This window comes from Drosophila hydei, unplaced genomic scaffold (assembly GCF_003285905.1).
Source record: "Drosophila hydei strain 15085-1641.00,03,60 unplaced genomic scaffold, DhydRS2 tig00000063-arrow-pilon, whole genome shotgun sequence".
Taxonomy (NCBI): Eukaryota; Metazoa; Arthropoda; class Insecta; order Diptera; family Drosophilidae; genus Drosophila; species Drosophila hydei.
In genome coordinates, this window is record NW_022045657.1 from 1,539,298 (window position 1) to 1,555,846 (window position 16,549).

Genomic DNA, 16,549 nt, shown 5'->3' on the forward strand with positions numbered 1-16,549 from the left:
ATGCCACTGTAACTATGTCATTGCGGTTGCCTTAATTCATTTTGTTTGCAGCGCCTCGTCAGAGTCATTGTCCGCATCCACGATTCAGTTGAATATCATGGCAGCTAACCGCAGCAGCAGGACCTCTGCTTTAGTTTCAGCTTCAGCGCGAGCTTCGACATTGTTGTTGTTGTTGTTTTAGTCAATGGCGGCGCTAAGCGGATTAACGCTGTTATTTTAAGTTCAACAAACGAACGAGAAGAATAAATTAATGAGTTTTCACTGTGGTCGCGCCGTCCAACAGGGCTTAACCGCACAAAGCCAAAAGTACAAACACAAATACAAAAGACGCACCAACGCGCCCTCACAGCAGTTGCTATAGTTGTTGTTCTGGCAATTGGCCCGGCCATGACCACAAAATGGCCATATAGAGCATGTTCAGGCCAGCACACTCTTAGCCCTACACTCACGTCCAGCCATTAAGCGCGCTGGCCATAACCGTCATCTGTGCCCGCTCTGCATATGTGTGTGTGTGCCTTGGTATTCCCTCCTTTTTTTTTGGGTTCAGATTTCCTTTTATTTGTATTTGTAATTGTTATGGGTTTTCCATTGATTGTGTGCACCGGACACTGAAATTGTAATTAGTTGAAATTTATGCGAATTGGGCCCGGATTGGAATTGAGGTTGGGCTTTTTGGCCTGCTTCGATCACGTTCGCGCTTTTGGGCCATTATTATTTGTGCCCGCTTTCGCTTCTTTTTTTCTACAACAAAAATTAATTCTATGAATTTTCAATCGCAAAGCCGATTATGGCATTAGCCAGCAACAGCTTTTGCCGAGTTCGCATTGGCCCAAATTGTTCACTCAAGATTAAAAGTTTGAAGGCGGTCGACAAATAATTTGCTAACGCCGCATTATAAATTTCTATCGCAGTCAGTGTTAGCATAGCGATAAATGATATGCAAACCAATGTTGCAGCCAAAAAGAAGTGGCGCTTTGGCAGCTGTAGCAGCCGTTGGACACAAGCGCAGCAGCATCAGCTCTGAGTTATTTATGACGTCGTAAGAAACTTTGCTAATTAGAGGGATATGCAATTAAGTAGTTTACCGACAGCGTGTCATTCGATATTTTGTACTCGGCTGGCCATGACAACTCTGTCACGGCGACAACGCCTTGATGCATCCAAGCAACCGGAAAATTGTACCGCCTTTTTGTCAGCGTCTTGCATCATTCAATGTGACGACCGTATAAAATTACGCGCTTGGCTAAATTACTTATAAAACATTTATAATTAGCCAATGTTTTTGACATGCTTCGAGAGCTGAACAGGTGATTGGCAGAAACAGCAGAAGCTTGAGACTCAGCTAGCCCACAGATAATTTCAGCAGAAGCCATAAGAACTGATTTCGCAACTACTAGCAAAATGCATAAAGTTGTGCAATAGTTTATCTGAAATATTAGCACACTTTTGCAAGAGCAGCATCAATGTTTTATTGGCTGCTTGAGAATTTATTAAAAGAGATGTAGAAGCAATAGCAAGCGAATTGCTTAACAAAAAGGCTACGCGGCTTGAGCATTTCCTCTGCTTGGATTAATTTTAAAGCTTAAAGAGTTCCCTTAAAAAAATGTTATATATGTGCTGTCGCTTCAACTAAATTAAAGCACAAACTTAATTAACTTGTCGACGAAACTAAGCACTCCTTTTACAACGTTTCACTTTACTAAATTTGCCTTTACTTTGTTCTTGTTTAGATTTCCATTTAAGCGAATGATTCAGATGCCGCTATACCATTTACTTTGAACGTGATAAACGTGGTGAAAGAAAAGCTTCACCGGGTGCAAAAAAATTATCCCGTTCGCAGTAGCAGCGGAAAAAAAGCGACGCATGAGTTGCAAAGGCAAGCAAAATGCAGCAAAAACTTTGCCTTTGATTTTGCTCCTTCTTTTTCTCTTAACTTCCTTTATGACATTCATTGCGTCATAGCTGGTGCCAACCCACACCCACATCTATCACTGATGCTTCACATTTGTCGACTGCCTTATCCTGTTGGCAGTCTTTGCAGAGCACAGAGTCCTTTGCCAGGCTGACAGCTCAGCTGTCCAATAGTCAACGAGTGCTGAGCAGTGCGAAGTGCGAGCTGCGAACTGCGAATTGCGAACTGGCAACTGAGCTCTGAGACTGGTTAAGGGGACATATCAAAAGGCTGTTAGCTGTGCCAGCTGCGAGCGGTGGAAAAATGTCTTTTAATTAGTGTTTAATTGAATCGCCATCTGGAATTTTAATCGAAAATTGCTGTTCACCAAAGTTGAGTTTGACTTTTCCGCACAGTTTGCATTGTATCTCGAGCCAAATTGCTTGTTTGCTTTTCAAACTCAACTGGCCATTGATAGTCGCTACCAAACTACTTCCTAGGGGCTTGTGTCATACTCAAGGGGATTAATTAAACATTGTCCATTTAAGTGCGGCAATCGTTCAACGAACCCAGATCTCTATACACACTTCAATTAAAACAATTTTAAGGCACACGCAGCTTAAAGCATATTTATTGAGTGTTGACCTTAACAGCAATAACATGAAGAGTGTGAGCAATAAGCGGATAATTTTCCAATTAAGTACTATTTTAAAAGCTGGCTTGAAATCATAATATTTAAGCATGAGACGCTTTCAATTATAATAAGTAAAATACATGTTTATATAAATATATATATAAGACAGTCTTGTTGGAATTGCATTAACTAGTAAAAGTCAAACTCCTAAGTTTATTTTTTATGACGATGTTCCACATGATTTAGTTCCGATACAAATTTTTTTATAAGTCGTTTCGCTCGTGTCAGAAACGATGCCAATGAAATTTTTGTTGTGAAATTGATATATTACGTAAACGCGTAGCAAATCCAATTCGTTGCAGTTATGCTCTCAAAATGGTCTAAGATTAAATACCTTAAACCAAATTTTATCCCCTCATTCGGAAGCTGCAATCAATAAAAAGTTATAATCATAGAAGTACGTTTTCTCTCTTCTGAAGTGCATACACTTCCATGTGCGTGTACATTATATTCCATTATATACAGTGTGAGTTCAGGGTATCTGCTAGGCGGCCACTCCGAAGTAAGGCTTCCTCACTTATTTTTTATTTGTCCGGCTCTTTGCTAATGCTCGGTCATTCTGTAACTCTAGCTTAAAAATCGATTAATGCTTACATATTATTTAAAATACACAACAGCCTTGGCACGAATATGAGCTTCACCTTTTGTATTGATGCATTTGAATCGAGTGATTGAATGAATTGACGTTAATGAGCCACTTAACCGACTTTACCGCAAGCCAGGTGCCAGCCATGTATATTCGCATATATAAATGTAAATCAAGCAGCTATATAATATGGCATACACATGTCGATGAGCAGTTTGAATAATTAGGTTGAGTGCAATATGCTGGCCACCAACGGTATAATTACCCGAGTTGCTCGGCTTTTGTGGTAAGCCCAAAGCATCGAATGAAGTCAGAATCAATTTGGGATCAAGTCAATTAGATGGATATCTAAATAAAATAGCAGTTTCTTAAATTATTAAAGCAACAAATCTAAACAATTTGTCATGCTTAAGAAATAGCGATGTAAGCCCTTTAAAAGACCAAATGCAAAATGTATCAATCAAAACCGTTCGAAAAGCACAATAAAAATCCTTTGGCTTTAATACAAATGTATATCTACCTCTCTGTATGCGTATATGCGTGACTGTGCCTGTGTCTGTCCTTGTGCTTCTGGGCTGTGTGAAGTGTGTTATGTGTTATGTGTGTGTTGTGGTTGTGTTGTAAATCCGCTAACACTCCGTGTTGTCAACTTGCCGACATTAAGGCGCGGGAATCTTTTTTTTTATTGTTATGCCGCCGTGTCGTAGAGGGGGTTGGGGTGCAAGGAAGGCAGGAGCGAGGCAGGGGCATGTGTTGTAAAGCCGCATGTATGACAGCATGTGTGGCATACAATTACAACAGTCGGGCCCCAAAAGGCTGGTAATATTTGTTACTCCAAAAAACAAAATGGCTGCACAACCATTTCCGCCAATTTCCAGTTGAAGTCTTTCGCAGCCTTCGCATGCTTCTGGCTGATGCGTGGCATGGATTATTATATTCGCATTTCTCATGCGCACGGCTTTAAACATTTTTCCATTGAAATATTTATTTCAAAAACAAAAATGGCCCCACACACAGCCATAGAGCAGTGCATGAGGACTCTGATGTATTTTTTATGTCTTTGCTTCGTTTTTATTGCGTTTAAATTGTGCTCGTTACATTTTCTTTCTGTTTTAGGGTGACAGCCACGCCTTTACTACCCAGTCCCCACAAAATACTTGTAAGCTGACAACAAAACCCTAGCAGAATGTGGATTACTCCACCTCATTTATAGAATTGCGTATTCGCGGCCTCAAGATGAACATAAAATCTGGCTTTAAGTCAAATTTCATCAAGTGAATATTTTAAGTATCTGAAATATGTAATTGTTTCAATCTATCTCTTGTAATGCAAGTTGTAAATAATATTGTATTAATATTGTTATTCCACATCATGATTTATTATTAATATAATATATAAATGTTCATATAAATTATAAGTTATTCGTATAAAGCTTATAGGCAGGAAAAATTTACATTAATAATATCTAAATATATTTCTTATATATTTACCTACATGTTCTCCGTATGACTTAACACGTCGATCACAGAACCTAATAGAACCACACTTGAAACTATTCCTAGGAAGATTAAATGAAAAAATTTCGTAATACTGATGTTCCACCCAATAAAGATGTTAAACTTCATCTAGTTCGCGTCCAAATAGCTCTTAAAAATTTGTTTTGCTCGTGTCAGAAACGGAGTCAAGGAAATTTATTTTGTGAAATCGATGCATTCCGTAGACGCGTAGCTAATACGATTCGTTGCCGTCATGCTTTCAAAAAGGTATAAAATGGAAAACCTAAAACCAATTTTTATCCATCTCGACGGAAACTGCAATCAATATGAAACTGGTGATCATTCAAATTCGCTTGCTCTCTCGCAAGTTAAAATCTTAATTTGGAATCTTCTACTTACAGATCCTATTCACTGCTGTGCTCGCTCTCTTGGCATCTTGCAGCATGAGCGCTGCTTTGCCTGGTCCTGACGGTGCAGCCGATCAGGATCAGTCTGATGCAGACAACCCAGAGATAATTGTTCTGAAGTCAACGTTTGGCTAAAACATGCCTTTTAAAAATATATAAATAGTATATTTAAATATACAATTCATAACGTCGACATAGTTCGAGTTGGTCAAATTGTTTATAGTCTAAGTCTGGAACTCCAAATGGGGGATTCGGCCGATTTCGCTAAATCCCAGAGCCAATGCCGAGTACGCGTTTCTAGAACCTAACCTTCAGTTATACATATATATTAATTGATATAGGTTTTAAGATATAAAGCTCTGTTGAAACAAAAAGTAGGCCTATGTTTCTCTCATAGTAAACACACACAACAACCTAGGATAACCCATTTATAATATATTTTTGGAAAAATTAAATATCACAAAAGACGCCAAGATGAATCGTATCGATAGTACCATGGATGACATGGCCAATACCAAATTCCTGACACTCTACAGTACTTTAATTAAACAGTTTACCACGACAACACAGTTTACTAACACTGAAGTTGTGTGTCTTCTAATTATTTATTACAAATTCGTGCAGATCAACGGACCAAATGCCAAGCAGATGAAGAAGAAGCAGATGTACAATTTATTTCTCGTGCTCTTTCGCATCTATGATATGACCATTATAGAGCGCATTTTATTGAATATTACGGCTGATGTTGTCTATATTAGCCCAGAAGCCTGGATGAAGTTATTTACCGTGTTTCTGAGCAAGAAGTTGGACGAACGCATTCAGTTTGCTTATAAGGTGCCATACATACATTTTTTCAATGCATTGTATATATTTTGTATATCTGAAAAATCAGGTCTACACTACGTCCACGTCTGGCGTACTGAATCGTGAAACTGTTGGCATGGCAATCGAAAAATTCTTTGTAGGTGAAGATGACGATGAGATCAAGGAGCTGCAGGCGGTACGTAGGAAACTATAGTAAGCCAGTAGAATATACTATATGAGCAGATATCTTACAGGATATGCTAGAGTTTATATTCGGCAAATTTGACTTGGACAAGGATGGTGTTATCTCATATGAGGAATATTACGAAATTGTTACTAATCAGCCGGTTTTGTTAGAATTTCTCGGACAGATATTTCCAGATTTGTCGGACATAACTGTAATCGCATATTGCACAAATATTGCAACTCTCTTTCCCGATGGAGATTAGCATTCAATAAGTTTATTTTCTCAAGTTTCAATGTGCTCCCATACATGTGAGGCTGCTGTGCACTGTCTAACAGTACCATCATCCTGTTCGCAGCATGTACATGGGGTCATAAATGTAGGCAGAGTTGAAAGGAATTGCAGGTAGGCTAACTTTGAGCGAATCACACGTATTACAGTTGTCCCAAGCAGGATATTGTATGGTAGGCAAAAAAAAGGCTATAGTGTATGAGGATCATTAACAATTTTAAATTTGAAATATTGTAATTAAAGAATGTCAAAAAAAAATTAAATTGTATTCCTGAATAAGATTTTAATAATATTGAAATAATATTGTTTTCCTTATACCCAGACACCATTGAAAATGGAAAATCAAGGTGTAATGGTTTTTTTGCAAATATAGGTAACAGGCAGAAGGAGCCGTGGCAGACCCCATAAAGTATATATATTCTTGATCAGGATCCTATACACCGACGCGCATAGGGAGTTTATTTCAAATTTATTCAAATTCGATAACTATTCGCATTTAATTGTTATCGAATAAAAACATGATTGAAATGCAGTTAATAAATAATGTCTCGGACGTCTTAAAAGCTAGAGCCTCCAAATTAGTTTTATGTATATTTTATACAATTTTGGTTTTGCTGGATTTTGGATACCGGCTCTAAATTCTAAATTCTTAAAATATAAGTTCAGTTGGAAATAGGGCTATTATGTGAAGGCATTTGCATCTGAACAAAGCCAATAGGATATGTAGATCATTGAAATCCATTAAGTAGAACAGAAGTTATTAAAGAAAACGTTTGACCAATTTGCAAAAGCACATGTCAGCAGCGCCACGCGCACGCATTTTTCCTATGCATGTGCACATATACATCCAAATGGGAGTATACTTTTCTATTCGAAGAATCGAAATTGCGATTGAATACTGCTTGAATTATCAGTTGCTACTCAAATTCAAACTAGCAACTCATTTAGGAAGCAGTGGAGTGGTAGTGTTGGTAGAGACGACGCTCGTAAGCAATGGTTCGAGCTCCGCAGGGAGGAGACATTTTTATTGTGTTTTAATTGAGGTGGCGGTGTTGGTAGAGTTAATGCACGTTGCGTAAACAATTTGGGTTCGAATCTTGGTGTCGTAATGTAAGTTTTTATTTTTTTTTTTTTAATTGGTACAAACTACGGAAAATATTAAAAAACGCAGATAGGACTGGGATCATTGTATCTCCTAGTCGGGACAGGAGCGAGGCAGGGGCATGTGTTGTTGCGACCTCAAGATGAACATAAAATCTGGCTGAATGTCAAATTTCATTAAGTGAATATTTTAATTCGATTTGGTGGCTTTTGTAAGTATCTGAAAAATGTATTGTTTCAATCTATCACATGTAATGCAAGTTGTAAATAGTATTATTATACTCAACCAATCCTGATTTATTATTAATATATATAAATGTTCATATAAATTATAAGTTATTCGTATAAAGCTTATAAGAAAAATTTACATTAATAATATTTAAATATATTTGTTATATATTTACCCGCTGCATGTTCTCCGCGTTGCGGAGGCACAAGATGGGCCTCTAAATGCCGATCCGGACAAGGGAAATATTAAAGACTTTGCGCCTTACGGATGGCTCTCACAACTGCTTCAATAGAGTTTTCTATACTTGGAGAAAGCCCTGCGCCGAATAGCCTTGTCAATCAATCTAGCTAATCTCTATACATATATTATCAATAATAACACACTCAAATGACATTTTCTTGTGTATGAGTTTCTACTCCCCACATTCAATTAAAAATACTTATTCACTAAATACTAGAATGATAATTTTCAATAATTATGGAATTGTATAGTCGTTTAGTACGTAAAACGATAGATATAGCTTTGGTGCACAGCTATTAGCTTGGATGCTGTAATCATAACGCCATAAAGAGTATATATGCATGTTCAGGACAATGAGCTGAGATGTCCTTCGCTTCTTCTGTCTATATGACTGAACACGTCGATCGCAGATCCTAATAGAACCATACTGGAAACTATTCCTAGAAAGATTAAATGAAAAAATTTCGTAATACTGATGTTCCACCCAATAAAGATGTTAAACTTCATCTATTTGTTTTGCTCGTGTCAGAAACGGAGTCAAGGAAATTTATTTTGTGAAATCGATGCATTCCGTAGACGCGTAGCTACTACGATTCGTTGCCGTCATGCTTTCAAAAAGGTATAAAATGGAAAACCTAAACCCAATTCTTATCCATCTCGACGGAAACTGCAATCAATATGAAACTGGTGATCATTCAAATTCGCTTGCTCTCTCGCAAGTTAAAATCTTAATTTGGAATCTTCTACTTACAGATCCTATTCACTGCTGTGCTTGCTATCTTGGCATCTTGCTGCATGAGCGCTGCTTTGCCTGGTCCTGACGATGCAGCCGATCAAGATCAGGCTCAGGCTGATGCAGAAAACAAATCATTGTACTGAAGTCAACGTTTGGCTAAAACATGCCTTTTAAATATATATAAATAGTGTATTTAAATATACAATTCATAACGTCGACATAGTTCGAGTTGGTCAAATTGTTTATAGTCTAAGTCTGGAACGGATGCTGTTCTTGCCTGGTACTCCTCAGTTTTTAGTATAAGCCAATCCAAATGGGGAGTTTGGCCGAATTCGCTAAATCCCAGAGCCAATGCCGAGTACGCGTTTCTAAGAATCTAACCTTCAATTATACATATATATTTATTTGTATAGGTTTTAAAATATAAAGCTCTGTTGAAACAAGAGCCCATTTATAATATATTTTTGGAAAAATTAAATATCACAAAAGACGCCAAGATGAATCGTATCGATAGTACCATGGATGACATGGCCAATACCAAATTCCTGACACTCTACAGTACTTTAATTAAACAGTTTACCACGACAACACAGTTTACTAACACTGAAGTTGTGTGTCTTCTAATTATTTATTACAAATTCGTGCAGATCAACGGACCAAATGCCAAGCAGATGAAGAAGAAGCAGATGTACAATTTATTTCTCGTGCTCTTTCGCATCTATGATATGACCATTATAGAGCGCATTTTATTGAATATTACGGCTGATGTTGTCTATATTAGCCCAGAAGCCTGGATGAAGTTATTTACCGTGTTTCTGAGCAAGAAGTTGGACGAACGCATTCAGTTTGCTTATAAGGTGCCATACATATATTTTTTCAATGCAAGTAGAATATAAAAATTAAATTGAATTCCTGAATAAGTTTTTAATAATATTGAAATGTTTAACCGTTATTGTTTTTTTGTTGCTGTTTTTTTTTTGTTGCTAATGAGGGAACCGCAACGCAGCATATGCGCAGTCTATTCGTAATCTACTGCAGAAAGGACACAAGTGTTTTAAATGAGCTTCGCAGAGAATTTCTATGGCACAGCAACAATGTAAAGTACTTTTCCATGAGGTATACACAAAAGTTAAAATTGCCTTTCGCGCTGTTGTCTTCATCTTTGTCTCTGTGTGTGCGGGTGTAATGTGTATGCGTATGTATCCGTTTTTGTGTAGCCTTGTTGCCGCGCTCATGTTCAGCTAAATACCATAATGAGAGTGTGGGCTTATTTCTTTGTCTGTGTTTATCTCTTGGCAATGCTCGGGTAGCATTTGCTTTGCGGCTTTATAAAGCAATTAAACATGGCAACATATGTGGGCATTACGCATAAAAAAGCATGACCAAAAACTTACTGCAACCGTAACATAAGCAAGCAAAACAAATGCCAATTAAATGCAAGCACCCAAAGGCAAAAATATCAATTTATTTGTAACAAATGTTCAGATACAATAGCCAGAAGTATCTAGTGAAATGTTAAAAGTATTTTATGACTGTTACAAATACCAATTGAATAGAATTACATTTAAAACATATTATTAAAGGGCACAAGAAGGGTACACGGTTAAGCTAAACGTATATGAAAAAGTTTCAAAACCTTCCTCTACAGTCACTTAACAAAGTTCACCTTCGAGTTGTCCCTCACGTCTTTTTGTATGTTTATCTGTGAACTAGCCAGCTTGGCACTTATCAAAGCGAGTACCACTTGACTCGCTTTAAAATGATGGTCAAGCAAGCAAAAGCAAAAAAAAAGGCGCTAGTAGCGCCCATAGAGTGGGGGGCGTGGCAGGGCGCAACCAACGACTTGCCTCATTAGGGCAATGCCTGACGTTAAAAGTGACGTTAAAAGAAAAAGCACAGGGCGTTCTCCTTGTTCCCTCCTTGTTGTTGGGCCATAAAAGACCAAAGGCAAAAGGCTCAAAGGAGAACATGAAATGCGCCCGCGACGTGCGGCCGTCTGTAAATCTTGACGTGATGAATGCGAGCCCACCACTTCGAGGACCACTGACCGGCCCCAGCTTCAGCTTCAGTTCATCACGAGTTTGGCACTTGCCGTCGAGGGTCATTGTTATTGTTGTTGTAGTTGTTGCCCCTTCTGCATTAACACGCCGCCTGCTGTTGCACTGCAGCTGAACAACGCGTGGAGCATGTTTCTGCAGTTTCATCAACAGTTTTTTCGGTCTTCTGCCTCGCTTATGTGTGGGTGTTGCTTTTTTTATAAAAAAGAAGGAAAAAACAGTTTTTCTCACATTTGTATTCTTAACACACGCACACACACTCACGTTCCAAGCTGTTCATTTTTTATGAACAACTTTTCTTGTTGCAGCAGTTTATCACTTCATGAAGTGAGTTGATAAATGTGAGCAAGATTAACATGAGTGAGAATAAAAGTATTTAGCCACACACGAGCTGGATTCGGCTTACGAATTGGTTTAAAGAGAGCTGCTGTGACATTTATAGCTTATAAGTCTATATAAGATCTTTGAATTCAATTAATCTGTTAATCTGCGAAAGCTATCCAATTATGAGAACGAAGCTAAAGCAATTGTTAATTATATCTCACTGGATATTCCGCCTTCTTTAGAGCTCGAAATATTGCATAAGCACACAATACATATCATAAAAATAAAAACAAATTGCCTTTTTAGAATTCAAAGTGCTTTGAGGGAGTGGCCTAATGTGTTGATGCCTGTAGGAAATCAGCGCAGGGAAATCCGATTTGCATGCGCGGAGTAGAAGCATTACTTCTAACGATGATAATAATAATCAGATTGCCATAACGTCATCCTCCACGAATACACAGAGAGATCAGGACAGACCGAGACGCAGACAGAGAGAAAGCAAAAGTGTCTAGCAGACGGGGTTAGGTAAGCGACCTGGAACCATTTTGATTGTCACATTGTCATCATCTGCATATTAAGTACAAGTGATTACACTTTCACGTATGCCCGCATGTGAGTCGACTACACACACACGTGCACATATAGATTTAGATATACCCCTGGCAGAGAGGTGTAGGATACTGTGCATATGTCTTCAAAGGCGGGGCAGACGACGTGCCGGTGTCGTGATGTGTGCAGCATTGAAATTTCGGCATTTAAATCTAACCAAGCAAAAGAAGAATAAAAGAAAACGTGGCACAAGCCCCACCAAACACAGAGGCAACTGCCAGCAAGTATCTGCAAGATACAATGCATACATATGTAAGTATCTTTTGTTAACGAGCACACACATAGCCGTAGAGCTGTGCGGGCAAATGTAAATGCTTTGCAAGCTTTGAAATCAAATCAATGCGTCTGATAACAAAAACAACATCGGGGCTGTCGCTGGAAGTCGATGTACAACAAAGGAGTATATGTATGCGAGGATATGTGTAAGAGATGAGTGGGAAACGGAATTCATTTGTGGCACGTGAAACCATTTGATTTTCCGCTACTTTTTGCTAACATGTGACCAGAACTTGTTTAGCTACAACTGCTGCAAATATCAATAGAGCTTTGCTGATATCCCTGACTACATATGTAGAGCTCGGGAGATAGGCAGAATCTAGGGGGTTGGCTAACTCTCGAGAATTAGATACATGCAGCTGATGTTGTTGATTAAATATTTGTATTCCATTAAAGAATCGATATGAATAAATATGTATATGTATATATGAATAGAAAGCGAATATACAATATTTTTAGACAAATTGATAGAAGTAGGTAGACAATAGAGAGGCAGTGAGGTCTTTTGAAGCCTTAACATCAAAAACGTCTGTACATATTGTAGATACATTTCAATCGAGTGTAGCAAAAACTTGGCATTTCTATCTGAAAAATAATTACTTGCTCGCTTTAAATGAAAATTGCATGGAGTATACACTTCTGGCTATTACCTGAGCGCTTAAAGTCAACTTTAATGAAACGCTTCATTTGGGAAGAGCATCCTTATGCAAACGCCTTGGCAATTGGCCTAGGCTAATCAGAGCTGTGGCACAGTTACTGCAACAACAACAACAACACATACATTGTTCAGCAGCTACGTCTTTCTAGTTTCAGAATTCCATTTCGATAGCATCGACATTAAACTGCAAATCCGCAGCAGCAATTGCCGGTTGTAATGCTGATGTTGGCATTTTACGGCTACTTCGAATGCTGCTCTTGCTGCTGCTGCTGTTGTCATGGGCTCATGTTCTGCATGCTGCAGCGACACCTTATGTGGCAACAACGCAGTGTCCTCCGTATATACACCAGCTGCCCCTATCACGGCTTGTGTGCCAACCGACTGCACTTAAGAGCGTTGCATCAGCTGCCCCTTTTGCCTACTGCGATCGGTCGCTGTTGTGGTTGTTGTTGTTGTGTATTTTTGCATTGTCGTCATCGTCAGCGACAGCAACAGCAGTAGCACTACTAGCAGCAGCAGCAGCACCAACAACAATACCATTGGCAACCATAAAATCCTTTGCAATCAGCTGCATACAACAAACACGTTTGCTGCAGCTTCCTCTAAACCACAGAGAAAATGTGTGTCTGTGTCTGAGTGCGTGTGTGTGTCTGTGTGTGGGCGCGTGTGTGTGTGTAAAAGACACACACACCCAAGTAATCGAAATCCGTTGCTGTTGTCATGTCTCTCTGCAACTGCTGCTTGCATAAGAAGCGACTTGTGCCCGTGCAATGAGGGGGCAACATCCTAAGTATATTTTACTGTCTCTGTATCCGCCTGTTCTCTTTATGTCCCGATTGCCCCTTTACTCTGTGCATTGCAATATTCCAATCTTGTCTGCTGTTGCGTACACAAAACAATTTTCAAACATACCCAATTGGCTTTGCTGCAATTTACAGCTACCTCGTGCTTAAAAATAATTTCACATACGCAATTATCTGGCAAGGAAGAGGCAAAGAAACAGCCAGAGTAAGAGAGAACGAGAGAGAAAGACAGGGAGAAGGATATAATGAAGGCAACAAGAAGTCCTGAAGGTGATAAAGAAACCTGACAATTTGACAGATTTACTTTAATTCCTTTAGTTTCAAGTCTAAATTAACTTTATTTTGTCACATGTTAATTACAAATAACTGATTGCTATGAAACTTCAAGGAATATTACTAGGACTTCCTTCCAAATAATACTAGGATATCTAGGAAAATAAAGAAGAGTAAACGACTTATTCGTTGCTAAGTTATAAATGAGTTTCTCAAACCATAGGTTAGAATCAGCACAGTTGCCTCACTCAAAGCACAATAAAAAAAGGAGTTAAATCTCTCTCTATCCAAAACAGCTAGACTCGATTTCAGTATCAGGTATATCAATTCTCAAATAAAAAATTATTATTTTAGAAACAAAACAGACTTTATGAAATCGAAACTGACATTTCAATTAATTTAAAACAAAGTATTTAAGCTGCTACCGAAAATAATTTATAATACATTCAGGATTGTATATTCAAAAAATCAGCAAAATAAACTAACCATCACGTTCGATATATGTATATTTATATATATATATATATATATATATATAGATCGATTACTGGGCAAAGCCAGCATGAAGTCCAAATAAACGTTTGGCCATAGACTGTCAAATTCAATGGCATAAAAGAACTGACAACGAGCAAACTCTTTGAATATTTAGCAAAAATATATGGCACAAAATATAGAAAAGCGTAGAAAAGAAATAAGAAGAGCCACAACAAATATGGGACGCACACACAAAGTGCTAACGGCGCGCATTCCCGATGTTCGCTTTTGTGAAAATGTCGAAATTTTTGTGCGCTTACCAAAATGTCACCACATCCGGCATGCCACATGCACTTGGCAAGGATTCAGGCTTAAGGACACGCAGAGAGGAAGAGAGAGAAAAAGCGAGAACCTGCTGTGGCGTCACTGTTCGTGCTCAGTGCGGATGTTAATCGGAACATGAACTGAGTGCCCAGAAATATTCAGCTAACAGCGCTTGCTAGCTGGGCTAACAAGAACATCTGCAATTTAAATAGAGCAAAAAAATATAAAGAAAACACATTTCGAGGCGTATTTCATTTTCATAACTGGCAAACGCTTTCCGAGTAATTATTATTTGACAAGCATTTTAAGTATGCAGCAAGTTAAGACCATAATTAGAACAATCTTTTTTGGCAGACAACAGAGAACAGAGTGCAGGAATCAGGGTAGACGTGGAGCGTCGATTTCAGACGTTGGCCTAGCCAACGTGAAAGTAACAGCCACTTATATTTGAACTCCCCTATTGCCACGCCCACTGCATCTCCGCAGCCCCTGCTGGCAACAATGGTGGAAGAACAAAAAGCGTTTCGAATCAGTTGCAGTTGCAATTATAATTTCAATTTTACGATTTTTGAAGTACATTTCTGGTTTGGCCAAAACAACACCAAGCTATGTAGCTTTTGTTTCCCCTTTCTCCCTCAGTCTATCACTCTTTCACTCTCTGTTGTCCTTCCTCTGTCTGCTCCTTATGCGCGTTGTGTGCTGTGAAGTGCTTAGTTTTAATTCCAGTTACACAAAACAAAGGCAACTGAAAACATAAGGAGCTGCTGGTTGCTGGTTGCTAGTTTCTCGTTGCAGCTTGCTGCTCGCAACGAGCCTGAACTATCATGAATAGCCCAGCATTGTTGAGCCATTCGTACAAAGTTTTTCTTATTTATTTTTCATTGCTCTACTTTCCCCTTTTTTCTACTTAATTAGTGTAAAGAGCTGGCTGGTTGCATTCCAAGTCTGGCAATGTGAGAGATTATTAAGAAAGTGCAATCAAAGTTATTTGTGAGTCTGCTGTTTGTTAAGTATTTTTCAATCAAGCTTGAACTACATATGGAAAGCCAGTCAAACACTTTGTTATTGAAAGCCTACATTAACCATAGCTGATAAGAAATATATGTAATGTAGATGCTTATTAATTGCTTGCTTACTAGCTGATTATTATTGTCCGCTAAGTTCGACTTTTTTACGTGCGCCTGAAAGTATGCTTATAAATATTTATTTATTTAGTTACACTTGAAAACCTGGAAGCTTTCCGCTTGGAAGTTAAGCCTGATTGCTTAACCAAAAATCGGATCTGATTAATATTTTAATATTAATTCTGATTCAGTTTTACCTAAGCAAATCTAACATATTTATATATTATATTATTTATATAATTTATATATTCCATCAATTGTTTAAGTTTCTAGCTTGTAATTCCACTTGAAACAAGAACACCACTTCAAAGTTTTCGCTAACTCTCAGAGCAGCCATGTGCGTTATATAAAGGCTGCGAAACGTTGGCCGCCAATTGATACGCCCTGTTGCCCATTGGCGGCAGCTAGGTGCCATGTCCAGTCGAAGGACCTGGGGAGTGGCCGCAAGCTTACCAATAAAATTAAAAGTTTGGCTGCATGCGCAGATTTCGCTTTTTATTGAAACTAGAAAATCCGATAACATTGTGGAAGGCAGGCCACGATGACGCCAACGACGGTTCCTGTTCGCCGCGCTCAGGACGTGCTGCATGCGACAAAGTTTTGATTGCCAATAAGGAATTACAGGTGATAATACAGCATAATCTACCACGTTCCACAGTTGCCTCAGCAACAGCAACAGCAACAGCTAGAGGCTGTGGCCAGCTGCCCGCCGCGCTAGAAAATTGTGTTGTGAAATTTATTTATCCATTTTATAATTCATATTTTTATTTTATTTTGAAATGCTGCAAGTGCACGGAAAGTTCGTGCCAAGCCAAAAATTTCCATGTATTTCTTTATAGATCATTTGGCTAATAAAAATACTCAAAACTATGTTAATTGGAAAACTGGAGCCAAAGTTAAGAGATCAAATGCATACTTTAATACATGTCAAGCATCAATGAAACAATTTTTTAAGAGCTAAAATAGCT

General features: G+C 38.4%; 2 protein-coding genes across 2 annotated transcripts; both read left to right on the plus strand.

Moving 5' to 3' along the window:
* Positions 1 to 5,475: 5,475 nt before the first annotated feature.
* LOC115482780 lies at positions 5,476 to 16,299 on the plus strand. Its single transcript, XM_030222765.1, has 3 exons — positions 5,476 to 5,548; positions 9,157 to 9,516; positions 16,240 to 16,299. The coding sequence occupies exons 2-3, from the start codon at positions 9,157 to 9,159 to the stop codon at positions 16,297 to 16,299; spliced, it is 420 nt and encodes a 139-aa protein (XP_030078625.1). The 5' UTR covers positions 5,476 to 5,548.
* On the plus strand, positions 5,534 to 6,566 carry LOC111592387. Its single transcript, XM_023304562.2, has 3 exons — positions 5,534 to 5,908; positions 5,967 to 6,074; positions 6,133 to 6,566. Exons 1-3 carry the CDS (start codon positions 5,549 to 5,551, stop codon positions 6,325 to 6,327), a joined length of 663 nt encoding a protein of 220 aa, XP_023160330.2. The 5' UTR covers positions 5,534 to 5,548; the 3' UTR covers positions 6,328 to 6,566.
* Positions 16,300 to 16,549: the final 250 nt, after the last annotated feature.